The 21,734-nt window shown below is 45.9% G+C and overlaps 1 protein-coding gene across 3 annotated transcripts in view; it reads left to right on the top strand.

Annotated features, from left to right (window-relative positions):
- The first annotated feature begins 1,899 nt into the window (after nucleotides 1-1,899).
- HOOK3 (hook microtubule tethering protein 3) overlaps nucleotides 1,900-21,734 on the top strand; it is a 1,014,571-nt gene continuing 994,736 nt past the window's right edge. Inside the window, exon 1 of one of the 3 annotated variants that reach the window (XM_078676339.1) lies at nucleotides 1,900-2,235. In XM_078676339.1, the coding sequence (XP_078532465.1) occupies nucleotides 2,179-2,235 (57 nt within the window). In that variant the 5' untranslated portion in view covers nucleotides 1,900-2,178. The remainder of the gene's footprint in view (nucleotides 2,236-21,734) is intronic. The other 2 variants (XM_078676340.1, XM_078676338.1) reach the window with 2 other exon arrangements.

The following is a 21,734-nucleotide window of genomic DNA, read 5'->3' as shown; positions in this document are numbered from 1 at the left end:
GAGGATTTTTACGGTCACTCTTTTCCCTATGGGGAGCCAGTGGAGTCTTTGTAGGTGTTGGCTGATGTGTTCGTGGCGGGGGATGTCTAGGATGAGTCTGGCAGCGGAGTTCTGTATTGTCTGAAGTTTGGGGAGGAGGGACTTGTTGATGTCAGTGTAGAGTGCGTTTCCATAGTCCAGTCTGCTGGTGATGAGTGCGTGGGTGACTGTCTTCCTTGATTCCTGGTGGATCCATTTGAAACTCTTGCGGAGGATGCGGAGTGTGTTGAAGCAGCTGGAGGTGACGGCGTTGATCGGTCGGTTTATGGTGAGTGAAGAGTCGAGTATGATGCCGAGGTATATCTGTTGTGAGAGGTGCAAGCACTAACTCACACAGGCTGCAATGGAAGGCCTGTAGTCAGGGTTGAAGTGGACTCCCATGGATGGCACACTACATGCTGCAGCCCATGGTACACCCCTGGTGTACATATGCCCCGGGTACCTCAGTACCATATACTAAGGACTTATAAGGGTATGCTAGTAGCCAATTGCAGGGGTACAAAAAGTACTTACCAAGCCTTTTTGGGAGAGAGAGCACGGAAACTGGGGCCTTAATTTGTAGAACCCAGAAACCTGGAGCTAAAACACACTGACACCAGGAAAAAAAGTGGCGGTAAACCATAAAAGCATGGACTTTCCTACAGCCTCGGTTTCCTCTTGCTATGTTGTTCGCTCTGTCAGCACCTCGCCGCAGTCTCTCCAAATTCTGCTTTGTTTTTCCTCTCTGAGATGCGATGCAGACGCGTTGGTAGGTAGACTTGGACGATCCTGCTCACCCTGCCCTCTCGCTTTCCCTTCAGGGTTCAGTTTGAAATTCGGAGCTGCAATTGAGTCGCTTACCGCAACGCATTTCTTCGCCAAGGGGCTGGGAGCGCACTTAAAGCCGTGGAAGTGTGTCGGGGGAGTAGTGGAGATGATCCAGTCGCTGCCCCTACGCATGGCCACTGCTGATGGTGCTACCGTGGTGATGTCGGTCGCACGATGGCAGTCAGCCAGTGATATCTTGCAGTACCCTGCAACGTTCAGGAAGGTCAGCCACGTGGCGAGGCCAGCTCAAAGGTGGTGCAGTTCACACTCTCAAAGTCGAGAGGCCAATTGTGCTGAGGGTCCGGTGCCCTAACCTTTAACTCCCGTCCGACATATCCATCTTGGGCATTTTGAAGCATGCGTGCCAATCGCCTATGTGCAATTTCACCCACTTCGCCTCCCGCTCCTGGTGGTTCCAGCCCTAGGTATGCTTTCTTTGCCGGCCCCAATTCGTTCAGTGTGCGCCTTCCCGGCCAGTGACTTCTCTGACCAGTCTTTCAGTCACTGGGTTGAGTCAATCGCATCTTTGCTCTTCCCAGCATGGTATTTATCTCTCACCTATTGCTATTAGCTGCTGAAGGGTATCCTTCAATCTTCAGCACAGTGGTTGCTTGGAACTGCAGAGGGACTACTTAACAGCTTTAGCTTGCTCTGACCACTCTTGTTTGATCCCTCTCGAGGTCTTGTGTTATTGTGCTAAAGCTACATTGTTAGCACATTAAACCCATTTAATGTTGAAGCCACAAATGTTAAAAAATAAAACTATAAGAACCACAGCGCAGTGTTTTGCGAAAACAAAAATCCAAGCTTGGCGGAAGGCATCACGCGGGACACCTGGCAGCTTTTAATGTCGGTGCGAAACAAATGCGTCTGTTTTGGATGAAGAACAACGAGCGAGCACAGGAGTTCAGTTTGACCCTCTCTTAAAAGCTCTAGTCTAGGCTCCGACAGAACTCTTAAGTCCCCAGGACTCGGTCCATTTCACGCATGCGCCGAGCTAGCGCGTTTGTCTCCGAAAAACATTGTAATGTCTAAGCGGGAGCCTCCACCTCCAGTACTCTGAGCGAATGAGCATACCGCTGTTTCTGGGCTCTGAGAGCTCTTGGGGGCGCGCACGCATGTCTGGAGCTGAGCTGGCCGTGATCAAGGACGCGCACGTAGTATCGGGAACGCTGGAATGTGATTCTGCGCAGTGCGTGCGGGGTGGCAGCTGCCGGGGCCGAAAGACAACGCGAGCCGCAGCCGGAGAACACCGTACCCGAGAGCCGATACCAGTAACTCAGGAAGCCCCGCACCCTTACAACCCCTAGTAACTTCCGAACAGAGCACAGCATGCTTCACACAGAGACCGTGGATCGGGTGGAGCTGTGCGAAAGTCTGCTGACCTGGGTGAGTGATAGATGCGAGCGTAGCCCTGTTCAACCTACCAGGGCTGACACCAGAACGCCAACTCTCCAAGCTGACAGCCACACCCGCCCACGAGCACAATGACAGCCCTCCTTTAACCCAACATTGTACTCCACATCAAATCGCCTCTAAACTTGCAGCCTACACTGCCACCCAGATTTAAACCAATCCTTAACAGTCAATCCCCACCCAAAATGTAAATATCCCACATCTATATTAAACTGCAACATTGACTCACCACCCCCTAATCCGACTGACCACTCCACCACGAATCTCTTCTAAACAGCTGCTTACTACATCTGGACAGGACCAACCTATAAGTCTCACCAAGACAAGCCTTAGAAGTCTGACGACTACCCTTTCATCAACTGCCCGAAGCCAAACCAGTCCCACCAATATATAACTAACAAACCTTAGCATTAATCTGCAGCATATAATAGATCATACTCTTGCATCTGTCAAACACCCCTTTAAGTTTATTTGGCAACCGCTGCTTCTGTCCAGCACCACTTTCAGTTTATCTGGCTAGTCTTCTCTGGTATTTATCCAGCTCCCCTGCAGTGTGTAAGCTATCACTTTTATATCTAACTGCTCCATACTCGTGTTACTGAAACTTCCCCGCCATGTCCAACTCGCCACATTCAACTGTTTTGATGTCGAACAACCCCCTATATTGAACTCCCTCAAGTCAACGACCAACCCCCGCTTCAAAGCATAAAGTCACCAAAAAGCCCCCAGACTACACTGCCTATCAGCCCATTCTCCAGTAGTTTTAGATCTTAACATAAGTGTAAATTTTACTGAATTTTGTATTTTTGATAAATGGTGTGTAGAATCTTTTAATGGACAAATTTTAAAATAAGTGTATGAATTTATGGTACATACTCCATTCTGCGTTATGTTCACTGCATTGTTTAAAGACTATGGTCATAATAAACATATATTTTGACTTGACTTGAGTTTTAGATCTTTGATCTCTTCCCTGACATGGCACACAAGTAATGCACATAACTGCTACAAACGTTCATATCAAAACGGTGTGTTACTCACACAAGTGTATGTATATATGTGTATATATATATATATATATATATATTCCAAGACAATCCGATCTTAGCGAAGATAGAAATCCAAGCTGCAAACACGGACCCAAAAATAAGTGCAAGTGCTTTTTATTCTTCGGTGTTTTCAGTCGCCATGACGCGTTTCGCGCTTCCACGAGCACTTGATCATATATATATATATATATATATATATATATGTGTATATTAATTATATGGTAACTGCACGATGTTCAGTAATGTGTGTATGACCCTATGGTCACAGCCACAGCTTCTCCGAATAGAGACGAGGGCACTCATTCTTGCATTCTTACTAGTGTAGGGTGTCAGAGTATTTTACATCCCCCACACTACACAGAGACAATCAATCATAGGTGTGCAAATCAGTGTAAAGGAAATGTTACAGAAGAAAGAGGATCACAAGGTGTAGGAGTCACATGTCATCCATACTGGTAGGCAGCGCAGGATAGTTTGAGTGCTTAGTCTGGAAAAGCACAAAGTAAGAATTTAAAACGTAACACCATGGTTGGGGGTCTCTTCAATAATTTTTCTTTAATAATCAGAATTGATTTATATCCAAATGAACCCTATTTCCAACGTTAGGATAAAAAACAGACTTGAAAAAATCATAACGCTCAAATCAATATCTTGCAGTTTGCATGCTGCTATTTGATGACAGTTAATCGCTCACTGTGCTATATTAGGATTATAATTTATAAACTGCAAGTAACGGAGGATCTTTCAGACATAAGGAGCTACTCACTGCCCTATTTACATTAAATACACATTGTTATCTGAATGGTACACGTTCTTTGCAGCCGGCATATTAACCCTCTGTGCTACATTCACATGAGTCAATACTGACTCTAGACAAACTTCCTTTCTCTCTCTGTGAAGAACATTAATCATCAGATTTATCATGACATTGTTATTGTTTTCTGAAAATTGCTGGAGGCAAGGGACGCAGCAGCAGGTGATTATAAAACCATAATATACTTCAAACACGTCAGCGTCCGGGCCAGATCGTGTGCTTTAAAAATATTACAGATGCTTTATATTTAGTATTATTTGCCCAACACATTGCCTGAATGGTAGTTATCCAGCCCGAGCTCAGTCTATAAGAGCAGGTAACGTGGACTCGCTGAACACATAACGGTCTAAGCTCGCCCCCTCTGATGCAATGAAACCCATGTCCCAGAGAAGGAAATGACTAATATGCTGCTGCTGATGTTCTAAACAAAGCTGTATCGGAGTTAGTCTCCACCCCGCAAAACTTTGGAATCGGTCTGTTGCCTCATCTGGGCATTTGGATTGGGAGTAACGAGCATGCACTTCCGGTAGTGGATGTCGCCACGAATAAATAAGGACCCATTGGTTCTGACTTCCCACCTACAGCTGTCGAAGCGGAAAATTCAATCAGGGCGCCTTTGTATTGGCGGGAGGCGGTCTGGAGCGGGCGAGAAATCTTTATTCAGTGATACTAGAGCCATAGACGGGTATTATGAGTGTTGCTTGAGTACACACGAGGAAGAATCGCACAGGCAAACGCAGTTAGAGCTCCGATTTACACGAGTGCTCTACAGTGAATTGCATTTGTCTTTCAATAGAACAACCACGTAATGATTGATGCATAGTATCTGTTTTCATTAGTTACAGTAGAGACAAATCGAGTGCATGACTATGCAGATTTTTATTGAGATTAATTTTTGTGTGATTCCATGGCCTTTGGAGTAAATCTGTCTGTTTATTCATGTGATTCTTTAGCGTTCTATTTTTTAGTATAAACCATGGGAAAAGATTGACCGGTCAGAGGCTGATACTGCACCTATATCTCTCAATAACATTCGATTAAATAAATCCGGTTCCTTCCATGTTTCTCTACCAATGTACTACCAGTACACAACACATGAATGGTAGCTGTATGTCCTCAGTCTTTTTCTCCATTCGGATATTTACACTTGTTTTCCTTTTCTTGTGTACGCGAATTACGACTTGCCCTCCCTCTTTTTGGGGGCTGATAATGAGAGAGGGCCCATAATGACAGAACACATCACATCACACGTGTATGTAAAGAGCTAGCCTGTTCCCAGAGTTTCACGGACCATGCATAAAGTTGATATAGTAGAGCTTGTACGTAGAGGTGCACATTTGGTATTACCGCCAAAGAGGAATCTGTTGTACCTCTTATAAAGCAACCGCTTAAAAGGGCACACATTTAATTACAGTGGTGAAAGTTATGAAGGAACGGTAAAATATTCTGGCCAGTCTTTTTCTTCTCGGTTCATCGGTACCAAAACCTTTGGTAATTGTGGGAGTTTCTTTTCACTTGCCTGTCACAAAAACTACATTTCTGCATACATATTGCCAATTCGAGAGTATTCTGATCCGGATTTACTTCAAAACGAGTGTTTTTTGTGTGTGCTTGTCTACGAATCAAGATTGCACACACTTAAAAAACATGTTAGTTGCAGGAATGGTATGTTTTGTACGTCACCAGCTTTCTTATTCCTCGGTTAGTAAGCCTAGGCTCCAATTGCAGTACAAATCTGCGCTGTGCTAGTTTTTTTTATATATCCTGCTTCAAATTAATGTTCGCGTGTCACAGTTGTTGAGCTACAAACTCCGCTGTATCGGTCCTTGTGCTTTAATACCCTGCAAAGTTTCCAGGCACTTGGATAGGGCAATAGTTCAAGTGCTTTCTCAGTAACATGGTTCTTGAAGATGGGAGCTAGGCTTTCGTCATAATATGGTTTCTATTCCTCAACAACATATTATTTGATTAGCTTACCTTTGTTCATTGCTGTTTAAAATTGCCTCATGTATGCATCATATGTATCCGCCATGCATTATTCTGTGTATTCTTTTGTTTCTTTCGCCTTCTTTCGATTCCTCAATAAAAAAGATTTTGAAAAAAAAAAATGGGCGAGCTCCTCCGATTAGCTAAGTGTTCACACCTCGCCTAGTATTATATAGGGCAGAAGAATCCGATGGAGTGCTTGCACTGGTAACACTCGACTTTCTGGATTTGCTCATCTCTTATTACACAATAACCATGTTGACTGATTTGGAATGCTAATAAGGCTAAATTGCCTTGTTCTGAATGTGGAGAATTGCAAGCCCTACCCAAGTTCGGATCTATTGCGATATGCTATGGCACAAATAAAATGGGAAGCCAGTTTCTTGTCACTTATATGTTTTTAGAAACATAATTACTTAAAATGGAGATGCGATTTCAAGGTATCAAACCAGCTAGGGTGGAAAGTGACATATCATTTAACTTAATGTGTTTTGAAGCAGGTTGGACATTCTCTTGTTCTGTACAGCGGAGAAAATGTTGACATTAAGTCTAGATTTAATTGGGGAGCTTGGTAAAGGAAACTTGGGAGGAAGAAAGTTAAGAGCACAATATTCCATGCTCTTTAACTTTAAGGCTATTCTACAATTCACCAATCATGTATACAGGCAATGTTAAACATCAACTGGACGCATAAACGTGATCCAGGTTAGTGCTGGGGTTTGACTTAGTCCCCCAGCTCACATCTCGGCTCTCCCAGCTTTTCCTCACACCTGGTCCTGATAGGAGGAGGGCCCGGTGACAACATTACCCCACAGCGTGGGATGCGCCCAAGGCAAGGCCAGGCCCATCTGCGCATGTCCGGAATAGGCCGGGCCGTGCGATGGCTCTTTGTTTTTGACAATTGCTGTGCGCTCATCGACTGATCTCTTCTGAAGGGTCGCTTTCACCCAGCAAGGTTGGTGCATGCATTTCCCCACGTTCCAATCTCCATTTTGGGTGGGGCAGATATTGCAACACAGTTAATTTCTACCCACACTTGACTACCACGATCGATGGTGAAGAAAAGCCTTTTTGGGAACAAGAGAGGGGATAAATGTTTACCTGCCACCCCTCTATCACATCTTAGCTCACAACGGTAAAGGATGCAATTTCTACTAAACATAACCTGGTGAAAGATCGCATCGAGGCAATACAGAAGCTAATTATTGATACACCCCCACTACCCGAGGTTCATCCTGGGGTATCAGTTGCAGATCCTAACTTGATCCCTGACGTCATCATCTAAAAGGATGCATTGCCATCCAACCCCAAAGTATTGGAACTACATGTGTAGTGCAAGATGACAAAAGTGCCATTACTCCGAGGTCACTTAGCCCGCTACCGTGAAGGTCAATAAACCACCACTCTCTGAAAGGAAGTAGGGCAAAGGGAATGCAAATAGGGCTCCTCAAAAAGCTCATGCATCATCAGACCTTTTTCACACAGACTGAGAAGGGGCTTCTTCATCTCTTGGCCCCAAAAATAACTTTATCACCATGGATATTATCTGCGCTGCATCCCAAACAAATTACCAACCTCTTGTTGCAAGCGTGGAGGCCATGTTGAAATCCTGTTGGCAAGACATGCTGGGTCAGATTAAATTATTGTCTGATAAAATCCAGTCTCTGGCCAAGGCACTCAAAATAGTCTTAATGCCCCATTGGTTCATGTGCGGGGAGTCTAGTTGTCCCACCTCCATTCCCACCCCCCAGGAATCCCCGTATTCGCACCCTTACTCAGCAGGCTTTTCTTTCAGCACTAAGGGGCCAACCTGTTCGTTTACATTTGCCCCTCGAATACACCTGCATGTGATTATTTTGGAAGGGGTGCCACCATAAGAGGAAGAAGCCAAAGAGGAAATCCACAGCCTTATTAATAAAGCTGCATGTTAGAAAAATGCAGGTTGCCAATTTGATTTAGTGGATAAGATCCTAATAGCCCGTAGGATGAGTTCGACGGGGCACATCGATCAAAACCTCGAAGAGGGGGGGCATGTGTGGCTCTCAATTTTAAAGAGCCTAACCATGTTCGTTTCTTGTTGTTATGCTTGGACCAATTATCAACTCAACAATCTAAAATGTGTGCCTTACCATTATTTTTCTTGAATCGTTCACCTCCTATTAAAGCCACTGACGCCAACTGGTGCAGAGCTACTTGTAAAAACCCTCCAGGATCAGCGACACTGGCCACAATTACTACCACTAACAAAGCCAATATCAAGCCTGTCACAAATCGATATAGGCCAGCCAGTCTTAACAGAAACACTAGTCACCCAAACAAAAAAGGAGATATGGCGCCACGTGTTTATTTTTGCATCTCGCTTTCACTTTAAAGGGAAAGCGCGAAGCAAAAATAAACAGCGGCTGCCTGGCGAACGCTTGTTATTTTAGCAATGTGTGGGCTGCCTATTTGTTAAATATCAATGGTTCTTCAATGCTTATCCCAAAGAAGGTTGATATGTGTTTTTGACATAATTGTTTCTTTAAAATAGAAAAACACCCTTTATAAAATTAAAAGGTGTCCTAGGCTCTCTTTTGCAATGGGCATAGAAATAGCGGCGTTTCCGGGCCCCTTATTCTCAGTTGCAACAAAGCATCATCCGCCTAGGTCTCCCGAGTGGTTTTACGTGAAAACCCCACACTGGGTAAGTCTTTGGGTCGTTTAAATTGGACTCATAGTTTCGGTAAATTGATTCGAGCCATACAACAGGCTGTTTCGCTGATGTGAGTAATGCATAGAAACAATATATTTTCCCTATTCCTGTTGAAAACTGTTTATTTAATATACATTTGATAGAACGCATAAACAGCACGGTGTCCCGTAGTTCTACACATTGAATACACCGTTACTGGAAATGTAAAATGGTGCCTGCCATGTTCTCTTCCCTCACTTTACTTGCTGGTGAGTAACAGTCTTTCTTCTGTTTCTATATCGGGCTCTCGGTGTTGTGTAACCGGAGGTGGTTGGGGCTGCTGGTGTCACAGAGTGACCCGCGCTGGCTCCGCTTGCAGTATGAAGCAGCACTGGGAGTGTCAGAGGAAGCCCGCTACCCGCAGCAGATTAGCCCCAGGCCATCGAAGGGCGCAGCCCGACAGAGCCACCGCCGCAACAGCCCTGGTTTGTACGGAACCATGTGAAACCACATTGACTGCCGTGGGTTGAGGTCGTCTCTCAATGTTTAACAGCATTCCTTGAGAGCTGGGCTCTAGATTGAGTAGTGTCTGTGCGATTTATAGTAGCTCACACCGGAGTCAGGGAAAGCCAGACACCTGTCCATTGTCGTGCAGGGTCTGGGGTTGATGTCAGGGGTGGGGCGGTTGTGACGAACCCCTGGGATTTGGTGAGGGCTGCTGACTTGGCAAAAGTCATTATGGACTGTGGGATGAGCCTAACATCCTATGCAGACGACACCCAATTAGTACTCACCATCAAAGACAATGGAGACAAAATCGCCGCCAATTTTCATCAGGGCATGTCTGCCATCAGTAACTGGATGTCTACAAATTGCCTCAAACTTAACTCCAATAAAACGGAGGTCATTACTTTTGGCAGGCTTGTCCCTACCTGGCCAAATGCCTGGTGGCCCATGGACCTAGGCCCTCCCCCCTCCCAGTCACCAAGGTTAAAAACTTAGGTGTCCTCATCGATGACAAACTCACCTTCTCCGCACATGTAAACTCCATCGTGTCATCCTCTTTTTTCAAATTAAAAGCCATAAAAAAGATTCTTCCGTATCTTCCCCCCAACTCAGGCAAGACCCTGGTTACCGCTTTTGTAATGTCCTCATTGGACTACTGTAACGGACTTCTGCTTAATGCCCAACTTAAAGTCATCAAAAAGCTACAGTCCGTACAAAATGCCGCTGCCAGGATGTTATCTGGTACTCCCAAGTTTCAACCCATTGCCCACATCATCAAAGGCTTTCACTGGTTAGCTGTCAAGAACCGAATAAAGTTCAAAGCCCTCTGCATCGCCTTCAAAGCCACACAAAAACAAGGCCCACATTTTCTCCTAAAACCCCTTTCATTTCACCTTCCCAAACGATCACTTCGATCGATGAATACCCTGACCATGACGGTTCCCAGAACCAGAACTGTCACCTGGGGTGATCGCAGTTTCACAGTATCAACTGCCAAACTTTGGAACTCCCTCGACCCTGACATCAGATCATCCCCTACATTGACCATCTTCAGAAAAAAAGTTAAAACTTGGCTTTTTAACCAATAAATCTCCCTCCTCTGCTCATATCCTGCTCTATCCACAGCGCCGAGACGCCCTTGGGCATTTGTTTGCGCTATATAAATTGCATAAATAAATCAATAAATAAAATGGTCAGACGGGCTGCAGGAGGTGGGTCAACTCAAGGTGTGGTGGGGACGGACCATCGCTGAGAAGTGACCAGTGGTTCATGTTAGTATACGGACAGCAAGACCAAGAGCAGCAACAAGAATACGGGTGTGAGGAATACTTATCGTTCATACACTGAGCACAGAAGTATTGTTTAGAATTTCCTTTATATATTTGGAATATCATTGGCCTGTTCTTTCCTGAGAAAACACTGTTCCCTGTCCTAGAAGGTCTATATGTTTGTCAGCAGCATTTTATAAAGCACTTTGTGTGGCGCTGTCGAAGTCTGGGTGACCTTTACAGAATTGGAATTCTCGTTGTCTGGAATCATGAACGCTGGATAGTGAAGATTTTATTTATTAATCTTTTGCTTATCATGGGATCTTTGACGTGTGCTTTGCTGCGTATGTGTGTTTGTGCCAATGACAAGTACTTTAATTGCCCTGGAGCCCATGGCTGTCCAGTGCTTGTCCTAAGGCACTTGTTTTGCTCATAGAAATCGCTTATGTGATTTTGCAGGATTGTAAGCAAATGCAAGTGTTATTAAAGGTCACTTGTTATGATTTCCAGCCAAATAGCGTTTGGCGGTATGGCTTGTGTGCTTAGGTGCCCAGAGGGCTGATATTTGTGGCTATATAATGAATACTTAAGGGCCAGAAAGTGCTGTTGATGTTACGGACATGATTAACTATATTTCATATAAAAACTGCTGGATGTATATTTGAAGGCTGTCTGTTGTCCACAGTGAGTTTTTTTTTTTCCTTCTTTGAATTTGGTATTTGGAGCTTCAAGATAGATGATTAGGCGGACACTGGTTGATTGCAGCAGCAGTTACACAAGCGTGCTTGCGTCTGTGCTCTTTTTGAACACAATGCGATTATAGGCCGGTTGGAGCTGCCATATTTTTTTTCTTTTGCTGCCTCTCTTATTAGGTCTCACCTTTCAGACCGCTTTTAGCTATCTGTAGCCTCCATTACATAGGTCCAGGGAAAAGAGAGGGGTGCTGGGAAGCGGTGGGCAGGGCTAGGCGGGGGGCAGGAAGGGGATGTGGGAAAAAACAAGGAGAAAGCAATGAAAGCGAGGGGAAAAGCAAGGAGAAGGCACTAAAAACTAGGGGGAAAGCAAGAAGAAAACAGTGAAAACGAAAGAAAAGCAAGGAGAAGGCACTCAAAAATACAGGGGGACAGGAAGGAGAAAGCAGTGAGAACGAGATCAAAGCAAGGAAAAAGCACTCAAAAAAACGGGGAAGTTAGGAGAAAGCAGTGAAAAATTAGGGGAAAAGCAGGGAGAAGGCACTCAAAACGGGGAAAAAAGGAGAAAGCAGTGAAAAATTAGGGAAAAGCAAGTAGAAAACATTAAAACAAGCGTTTACAATGCAATAGGTCTCGCATTAGCGCGAGTTTGAGCTATTGACATTGCAAATACCAATGCCTTTTATTTTTGTTTTCTTTTTAAAAACATAAATAAAAGGCATTGTTATTTACAATGCCAATAGCTTAAACTTGCGTAACTTCGAGACCTATTGCTTTGCAAATGCTTGTTTCCATTGCCATCAGGAATTTGATGGTCAACGTCCTGGTCTCCAAACTTTGCTATCAGATCCTAAAGTTGTTACAGTCTAGTTAAATTAATGTAATTTGAAAATATTTGTATTATAATTTTTTCACGGTACAACTATTTGGTATTACTGAAGAGTCGGAAAACATTGTAGTGGAATTAACGTATACCGAAAGAAATCCTTTGTCGTTTATATGAGCAGATTATGTTAATATTGTTAAATGCATCCATAATGGTAACAATACCTGTGGTTTTACTGGCTGGTGAAAATACCAGCAACTTTACACATCCAACATATGGGGAATCTTTGAACTGGATAGTAATCGCCCACATTTGTAATTCTCATCAGATATACAAGCACGGGTCCTGTTAACACCCACATGTTTGTTGATGAAGGCAAAGGTAGTGTGATAGATTTTATCCTATTCTCGTCTGGCCTGGCTTATACATTTGTGAGCTAGGAGGTGCACCCTTTACCTTTCAGCAGTCATAACATGATCATTATATGTTTTTCTATCTCTTTGCAACTCAGACCTTAGAGGGATATTAGGCCCCCTTTACATTATTCTGTTAACAAGGGGGTCTGTATGAAATTGGAACGGATTGACCCTAATACATTTTTTTTAAAGATTTGATTATAGACTCTTACGAGGCCATTATTTGTTTACTCCTAATGCTGACCCTATTAAAATCCGTGATAGCTTCATAACGATCTGTGGAATAGTTTCCCATATCTTAATTAGGAATAACAATTCAAAAGACTGTCCATCCTATTCATGGTGTAAATCTGACTTTACTACAGTTCTCAAAGCCCTTAAAAGGGCAACCAACATGAACCGCGTAACCTAGATGCTAGCAAGGCAGCAAGGAGGGAATATAAATGGGTTGTTAACATCAAAAAGCAGATAGTTGGACATAAAGCCTGGAAAGATCTGTAAGATGCAGCCCATTTAATATACAAAAAAATTTTGAACGATTACAAACCACCCATATTTTCGAATTGCCAAGTCTCCGGCATAGAGTCCTATCCCAGATCATCACCGGGTTGTCCACTTTCCCAAATATTTGATTCCTGCAGTTCAGTATTAAACCAACCTCTCCTTATAGGTTGTGTAGAATTCCCCATAGTTGACGAATAGTGGCTCAGTGAGTTTTTTGATGTAGCAGATGTCAAAACCATCTTGAGCGCAGCAGCTGGGAAGGCACCGGGCCGGACTGGATTCCTTTTGACTTGTTCAGGCACAATCCTGCTTTTTGGGCTCCTTCAATAACTAACATACTTTGAGCTGTGGTAAAGGAGGGCCCTATTGATTCCTGCAGGGAATCAACCATAGTGCCGATTTTCAAGAAAGGTGGTAGGACGGTAACAGGCCGGGAGGCTCCGATCTCTCTATTAGATTTTTCTGTCAAAATCTTAGTGTGTGTAATTTTGGGCAAATTGGAAGATTGGGCTGAGGCTAACTCCTGCTTCTTTTTAGAAGCTCAATATGGGTTCTGGCCTGGCCTAGGCTCCGTCGAACTTTCACTCAACCTATTTTTAATTTCGAGGAAATATGTCAGAGCCAGGAGAGGTGCCATACATGTGGCTTTTGTGGACCTCTTCGGTGCTTGAGTCCAGCCAGAGTCATCCTCAACATCCCCTGCCGCAGCCACATCACCTGCCACCTTAGATACCTCCACTGGCTCCCAGTCGACAAAAGAATCACCAGCAAGCTCCATACAGGCGCCTTCAAAGCCCTGCACGACGCGAGACCTGCATATCTTAACCACCACCTTGCATTCCATGCACCTACCAGAGACCGCTGCTCTGCCCAACTGGCCCTGGCTACCGTCCCACATATCCGTAAGATGACAGCTGGAGGAAGATCCTTCGCCTACCTCATAGCAAACACCTGGAACTCACTACCTCTCACCATAAGGCAATCACCGTCTCTGCCTCACATCAGGAAAGACCTCAAGTATCTGTCTTTGGCTCAAACAACAGCGCCCCGTCGGACCTGCACTACCCCACCCCCCAGTGGCTTGAGACTTTTAAGGGTGAGTAGTCGCACTTTACCAGACATCTGATTTGATTTCTTTTGACTTAGTAGACAGGGGGACATTATGGGAGCTGATGGACCAAGCTGGTATTTACTCCCTCTGATCGGATCTTCTTAGGCACCTTTTATTGGGATACAACCATGAAAGTGCGTTACACCCAAAATGGTGAATGTACCCACTCTATAAAGGTTATGAGTGGTAAGGCAGGGCTTTATTTTGGCACCCTTTTTATTCTTATTTTATATGAATGCCTTGGAGTCAGTTTTAGTCTCCAGTGTAAAGGACGTCCCTAAGATAGCCCCCCTTGGTACCTGTACTTTAATAGGTAGATGATGCAGCTCTTATCGGTCGTACGGCCAATGGATCACATGCACTTTTCAATGGTTTTAATGATTTTATGGGGAATTTAAATCGGAAGGTTAATCACCAAAAATCTCCCATCGCTAAGGTACCTAATTTTAACTGCCTGGGCATTTTGTTTGACATAAATCTGACGTGGGACAGGCTAATCCGAGAACCCGTTAGATGGTGGCATCATGTGAATCAATCTGTAGTTTTACAAAAAAGTTTGGTCACAAGCCACTTGGAGAGATGTATCTGTTATATAAGAGTAAATGCCTTTCAGCCAGAGCATACGTAGACTCCTGGCCATCCCCATAACCACTCCAAGTTTTGTATCCCATCACAAACTTAGTTTAGGTTATTTGGAGGATCAAGTAAGGCTCACCCCTCTATTAGTGTGGCTGAAACTATGGGTTACTACTCAGTTTCTCGCGAAAGGTTGTAGAGGGCTGTTTGAAATCAAGTAACATGATTGCCATTCCCTTGTTCACATATGTTAAGAACAGTTTTTGTCATCTGGGTTTGAGTAAATTTTTTGACTCCCCAGGGCGTAGTGGCTCCCATTCTAAGGAGTTGGTAAAAGAAAGGTTCCTTGCGGTCAGGAAGAAGGCCAGAATAGTCAAGGCAATGGACATGGTTTCTCAAAGATGGCTGCCAAAGGAAGGAAAAGCACAAAAACAAGTGCTTTCCTTAAGAGATTAAAAAGAACACTCTGGAACCTAATTTCATTAAAAACAATACAGAGCAGAGCCACAATAATTGCAAGCAAAGCCTACTAGCCGCATACTGTGTTTTTGAAGGTCCTACTATTTATATTTTAATGAGATGGCTTTGAATAGGTATCCTCGTTTTTATACCAGTAAAAACAGCATCGGCATCTCACTGCAAACATTTCTGTTGCATCAGCTGCCAAGAAACCACATGTGTTTATAGGCAGTAGAAATTATAGGTAGCCCCTGTACTTTTGTACTACTATGGCTGCTAGCTTGAAGTAATTTAATCTGGAGAAATGACAGAATAGTGACTGCTGGAGGATTACTCCAACTTGTACCAAAATATGACATTGCACAGTTTTGTACCTGTTTTCCATCTCAAAGAATGTCACTTCTCTCTTTTAACTGCAAAAGAATGTCTACGGAAATGCTAAGTTGAAAAACATGTTTTTCTAGTCCTCTCTACCCGTGCTACTTCTTTTGCACTATGCAAGTCACTGTGTAAGTGTAGCACACCTTGCCCTTACAATAAGTGAAGGGTGTGTGGATGGAAAGATAAAGGGTTATGCTCTGGATATTGATCTCACTCAGCACTCTGTGGGTATGACGTGCACACCATGACACTTGAATACCAGAGGATCTTTGAAGATGGAATTTGCTGTGGCATGTGGCTTGGTGCTGGGAAAGATGGTTTCACTTAAACTCTGGTCCGTTGCCATACTCTCAATCATCCCTCATCCGAGACGAAATCCAACACCAATCAATGGCAGATGCTGCCCCAGAGGATAAGTAATGGCACTGAAGGTGCGGAGCCCAACAGATGTAGTAGCCAAGCACGGTGAGGAAATGCCCTTCTGAGACACTGAGCAGCGAACCCTGGGCATCTAACCCTGGTAGAGGGAGCGGGAGGAGATGTGAATCGGTGACTGTCCCTTGGAGGCCCAGAGGCGAGCTTCGGTGACACGAGAGTGCAGACAAAAGCTGAGTACGGTGAAAGGCCAGGACAGCTCTTGGGGAACAATAAGAAGTGGCGGTGCATTGAGCTGTGGGCAGGGGAACTCTACCTGTGGAGAAGTGTGGCTCACTGATTAGAGCGGCAGACTCTGAGGCAGAGGTCTGGCCCGGGACCAGGGTTCAATCCCCGTCGCGGCAGGGTCTTGGGATCACTGTCCTCGGACCCGATAATTCTCGCCTCTGTGCCTACTCTAATCATGGGTTCCACTCTGCAACTCTGGGCAATAGCTTGCTTAATCTCCACACCGACCCTAACAACGCTAGGATGCCTGGCTTCACCTTGGGGGTGCCCAGGAGTGGACACCTCACAGGAACAGGCCAGGAAGGGTTCCACAGCAGTATTCGTACAGCGCTTAGAGACCCCTGGGTGATAGGCGCTATACAAGTGCAAATTACATTTATATTTACCTGGATCTATAGCAGCTGTAGTAAATGCTCTGATGGTGGCAAGGAGCAGTTTGAGACGCCTGGGCCTCGGAGCGCTTGGCAGCTGGAGAGGTACTCAGACAGCGCGAACACCCACTCGAGGCCTCAACATAGAAAATGGCCAGGCAGGCCTTGTTTAATGGTGGATTTCTGCTCCAGTGCACTCCCGACCATCTTGCTACGCAGTGATGGAGGCAGTGTGTCCGCCGATTCCGGTGCACATCCCAATATAAATTGCACGCCCTGGGGCCCAGCCAACACAGTGTTAGGGCCGACGTGCCCGAGGACAACATTTAGGGGAAAAATCCAGATCGAATCCATCGCACATTACAAGACCCATCTCGGGGGTGGGGGGGCTGGGGGAGGGCGGGTGTTGGGAGGTTCACAGCGATCCTCCTTCAGGTCCGTTGGGTGTCTCCCCTTCCTCTCCAACCTGCATGATGTGACCCTGGACTCATGAACGAAGGTGCTGCAAGGGCACGCTGTTGGGTCAGTGAGGCTCTGGCAAATACACTGTGGTCATTCTCAGCAGTGGCGTAACATAAAGCCTCCGCAGCCCTGGTGATGCGGAGGGTTCCAAACTCCAGGGGGCCCCTCACCAAAAGTATTAGGGGGGCTCTGTGCATTTTTCCAAGAGAGGGGCGGCTCAAGTTACATTACGCGGCTGTCTGCCAGGGAAAGGGACTGTACATTTCTTCCCAAGAGTACAGTGCCACTGGTGAACACAGTAGACAATGAAAAGAGACATGGTTGGCAGTCGGGGCCCGAAGCAAACACAACTTAATAAAATTGACAAAAAAGCAATTTCTATGGTTGAACCCGGGCCAGTGAAAGAAGGGGCTGGTGGGGCCTCCCCGCAGGGTAAGGCACTGCAAAACCGGGGCCCCTTGCTGAGCGAGATTATGGCAGCACTTGGGGACTTGAAGGGCTCGATTGACCCCAAGCTCAATGCTGTCACAGTGTACGCCACCCTTCTCAGAGCTCACTTGAAGAAAGCTGCAACGCCTTGACAAGAATCACAATGCTGAGGCGGCAAGGCTTGAGGACCAGAAGGGAAGAACGAGAAGAAATTACATCCAAGTGGTGGGAGTACGAGATGGGTGAAGGGGCTAAGTGTAGAGCTAATCGTAAAGGGCCTTATTACTTGAACACTCAGACCGAAAAGACTCACAAATGTCTTTACGATCGAAATGGCGCACAGGGTCAGCCAAAGCCTGGGGCCCCACCAAGGACCATTTTTGCTAGTGGTTCAATCACAGAGACCGGGATGCTATCCTACAGACAGCCAGAATGCAAGTAGGTGTGAAGTTTGAGAACACCGTGATTAGCTTCTCCCCGGACTTCACGTTAAAAGTACAGACACAGTGATGCATCTTCATGGAAGTTATAAAAGCACTATGAACAACGAAATTGAAATATATGATGCTGTTTCCGGCAAAACTTTGAGTCATTGCTTAGGGGAAGGCCTGGCACTTAACTACATCCGAGGAAGTGTGGGACTGGCTGGAAGGGTGGCATAACCCAGAAGGACAGCGGCGAAGAGGCGCAGGAGATGGATGCTGATGGGATGAGTTGAGCACCTTAAATGCAGAGCACCGAGAGGATCAGCCGGTTCAAGAATAATTGTAAGCTGGAGGTGTACTGGACACAGAACTCCCAAGCAGGGAGAACTCTGGACTTCCTTGACATTGCTGGAGGCGAGACTGATTGTAAGTACACCCCGGGGGTGGAGAGTATTTCACCCTGCAAAGAGACTGTAGGGGAGCCAAAACCAGAATATTTAGTCTGTTTGATTTAAAAATTCGGGTCATAGTGGACTAACACATAATAGAAAGGATCTCATAATTTTGTTACTCAGTTGTCTTTCGTAAGTGGCTCAAGCAACACCTGTAGCTCGATTTATGTTGCGACTGGGGCGATGGGCACTCTACATATTGGGGTGATGGGCAGGTCTGAGCCTGCTTTTCAGGGGGGCTGTGAGGGGGGAGTTGGGTTATTCTACAGTTGTGGTGCTACTGAGTTTGCATTTGTTTCTTTTCAGTTGGTTTACAGTGCAGACAGCTCTGGAACGGTTGAGGGAGGTGCATAGGAGGGACTGGGGTCCCGAGCATTTGTGTTCCCATACTTAGTATGGATGGCAGTAATGGACATTCCCACATCCCCAGTTGTTAAAACTGTCTCATAAGGAGAGGTTTAATGTATTGACAAGGAACGCAAATTGGCTGAGGGGGTAAAATCAAGAGGATTATGATAATGCAGTACCTCAAGAGGCACTCTCCTGCCACAATACTCCTACAAGACCCCTCAAGGGTAATAAATGCGAAGCGTTAGATTTGGCTTCACACTATCAGCCCATGTGGGCGAACCAAAGGACTTGAGTGGAACGGGTATCCTGTTTAAAACATCCATGCCCTTTACTCTACACTGTACATGGTGCAACCCCTCTGGCAAGTTTGAGGCACTATCTGGCACCTGGAAAGGCCTTGTCTTGAACATTTGCTTGGTATATATCCCACCCGACTACACTCACAGACACTGGCTGATCTGGGTACTCTGGTATTGAAAATGCTGCCTGGCATCCTTATTATGGAAGGTGACATGAATGCTGTAATTGATCCTGCAGTAGGCAGAGTGAGGCAGACTGGCTAATTTGAGAAGACTAGCCCCCTATCAGCATTCATGGCTGTCCTTGGGCTTGTGGACGTCTGGCGTGATCCTAATCCGCATGAATAGCAATACACCTACTTCTTGGCAGCACACAACAGCTTCCCCAGAATGGACGTCCTCTCTAAACAACACCTGCATACATATAGATTTTAGAATGCTTCGCTTTAAGGGGAGCGGTATCTCCGATCATCCTCTGGTAGGGGTGACATTCCATGGCCGGTCTCGCCTGCAGGGCTGTGATACCACTGGTCGATCCATGGTATCTGAAGGACAAAGACCGAGAGACAAACTTAGTGAGGCAGCCTAACATTATTTTCAGGAGAATGTGGGCATGATGGCCTATGCTTCAATCAATCAAATGCTTGCAAAGTGCTGCTACTCACCCTCAAGTCTCTCAAGGCACTGTGGTTCAGTCGAATAGCCAGGTCTTGAGGTCTTTCCTGAATTGGGGCAGCGACGGTGATAGCCTGCGGTGGAGATGCAAGGTGTTCCAGGTCTTGGAGGGAGGTAGGAGAAGGATCTTCCTCCAGCCCTGGTCCGAGGGGCGGTTGCCAGGGCCAGTTGGGCGGAGCGGAGTTGTTTGGTGGGTGTGTGGAATGAGAGGCGGTGTTTGACGTACGCAGGTCCCACGTCGTGGATGGCTTTGTAGGTGTGTGTGAGGAGCTTGAAGTGACCATTTTGTTGACTGGGAGCCAATGGAGTCCTCTCAGGTGATGTGGCTGGGGCGGGGGTTGTTAAGGACAAGTCTGGCTGTGGCATTTTAAATGTTCTTCTCTTTCTTAAGGAGTTTCTGGGTGATGCCAGTGTAGAGTGCATTGCCGTAGTCGAGTCTGCTGTTGATGAGCGGGTGGGTGACAGTCTTTCTGGCATCAATGGGGAGCCATCTGAAAATCTTTCGAAGCAGGCGAAGCGTGTGAAAGCCGGATGAAGAGACCGCATTGATCTGGCGGTTCATGGTGAGCGAGGAGTCCAAGATTTTGTGCGTGGTCCATGGGTGTGTGGGGTGTTCCATTGCGGCGGGACACCAGGAGTCTTTCCAAGCAGGAGGGTGTGGGGCCCAAGTTGAGGACTTCGGTTTTGTCTGCTGTGAGCTTGAGGCAGCTGTCTTTCATCCAGGTGGTGACAGCCCGTTGTGGAAGTTGCTCCTGGCGATTGTGGGTTCATTGATGAGGCAGAAGATCAGTTGGTGTCGTCGGCATAGGAGACTATGTTGACTCTGTGTTTCCTAACGATGGTTGCGAGCAGGGCCATATAGACGTTGAAGAGGGCGAGGCTCAGGGAGGTGCGCTAGGGCACTCCTCAGCTGATTATTGGAGGTTCTGAGAGGAATAGAGGTAGTCTGACTCTCTGCGTTTGATCAGCGAGGGAAGAGCGGATCCATTCCAGGGCTTTATCACAGATGCTGGTATCCTGTAGTCTTGTGCATAGAATGATTGTGATGTATGGAAGGCACCAAGACCATGATCAAGGGACGGGCACTCTCAAGGATTGTGGTAAGGAAGAGGAAGCAATGGGCCTCCTTAGACCTGCTTGAATGAGGCCTACACAACTAGAGCTCCATCTACTCACTGAGGATGAACGGACCTCAAAACTGGCTCCATCTTAAGAAACACGGGTTTCGGGAGGTGACAGTAAAAGCGTCTTGGGCACATGCCTTTCTTGACAAGTCAACGTTCAATATAGAACGTGAGTAACAAGGCTGGTTAATTGCTAGCGTGGCTCGAGAAAAGAGACCTGGGCAGGAACTGGGTACTTGAGGTGCATGATCACTCAGGGAAAGCTAGAAGTGGCATGGGTATCGTTGATGTATTTGAGAACTACTGCGAGGGGATATAAACCTCAACCTCTACTATGACATCTAGGGACTGCACAGAATTCCTAAAAGATGTCTGAGAAGACAAGACGGTCCTTGACAGTGATCTCACAGTGATGGATACATTCAGGGAAGGCGGTGGGCTCAAATGGGCTCCCTGTCGAACTCTATAAAGGTATGGCTAGTAAGATAGACAAACACCTTCTAATGATGTTCCACGAAGCACTGGAGCTGGGAGAATTATTGATAGCTAAACGCATAGCAACCATAGTGGTGACCCCCAGAAGAATTAAACACAGACTGATTGTGCATACCACAGGCTCATCTCCTTGCTTAACATTGAGGCAAAAATCTTGCCAATGATTTTTGCGCTGGCCCATGAACCCTTGGCTGCCTCAAGACTCCCTAAGACAAGGTGTTGATAGTCGGGGGGGCTGGGATGACCGCATATCATTATATGCGCATAACGTGCTGCTATATCTCCTGCAGCCCACCTTGTCAGTTGTCAGAGTGCTACAGATTTTCCATATATTTGAGGATTATGCTGGCTACCATATCAATTGGGATAAATCCTGCATCTTCCCACTGTGGAGGCGTACCAGTCTTGCCTCCGAGGAATAGCATCCTCTTAGCATTTAGGGGCTTCGCCTATTTAGGCATATATG

Source organism: Lissotriton helveticus, chromosome 2_1 (assembly GCF_964261635.1).
Source record: "Lissotriton helveticus chromosome 2_1, aLisHel1.1, whole genome shotgun sequence".
NCBI classification, from domain to species: domain Eukaryota; kingdom Metazoa; phylum Chordata; class Amphibia; order Caudata; family Salamandridae; genus Lissotriton; species Lissotriton helveticus.
The sequence above is the reverse complement of the archived record's forward strand: the minus strand, read 5'-3'. Positions and strand labels throughout refer to the sequence as shown.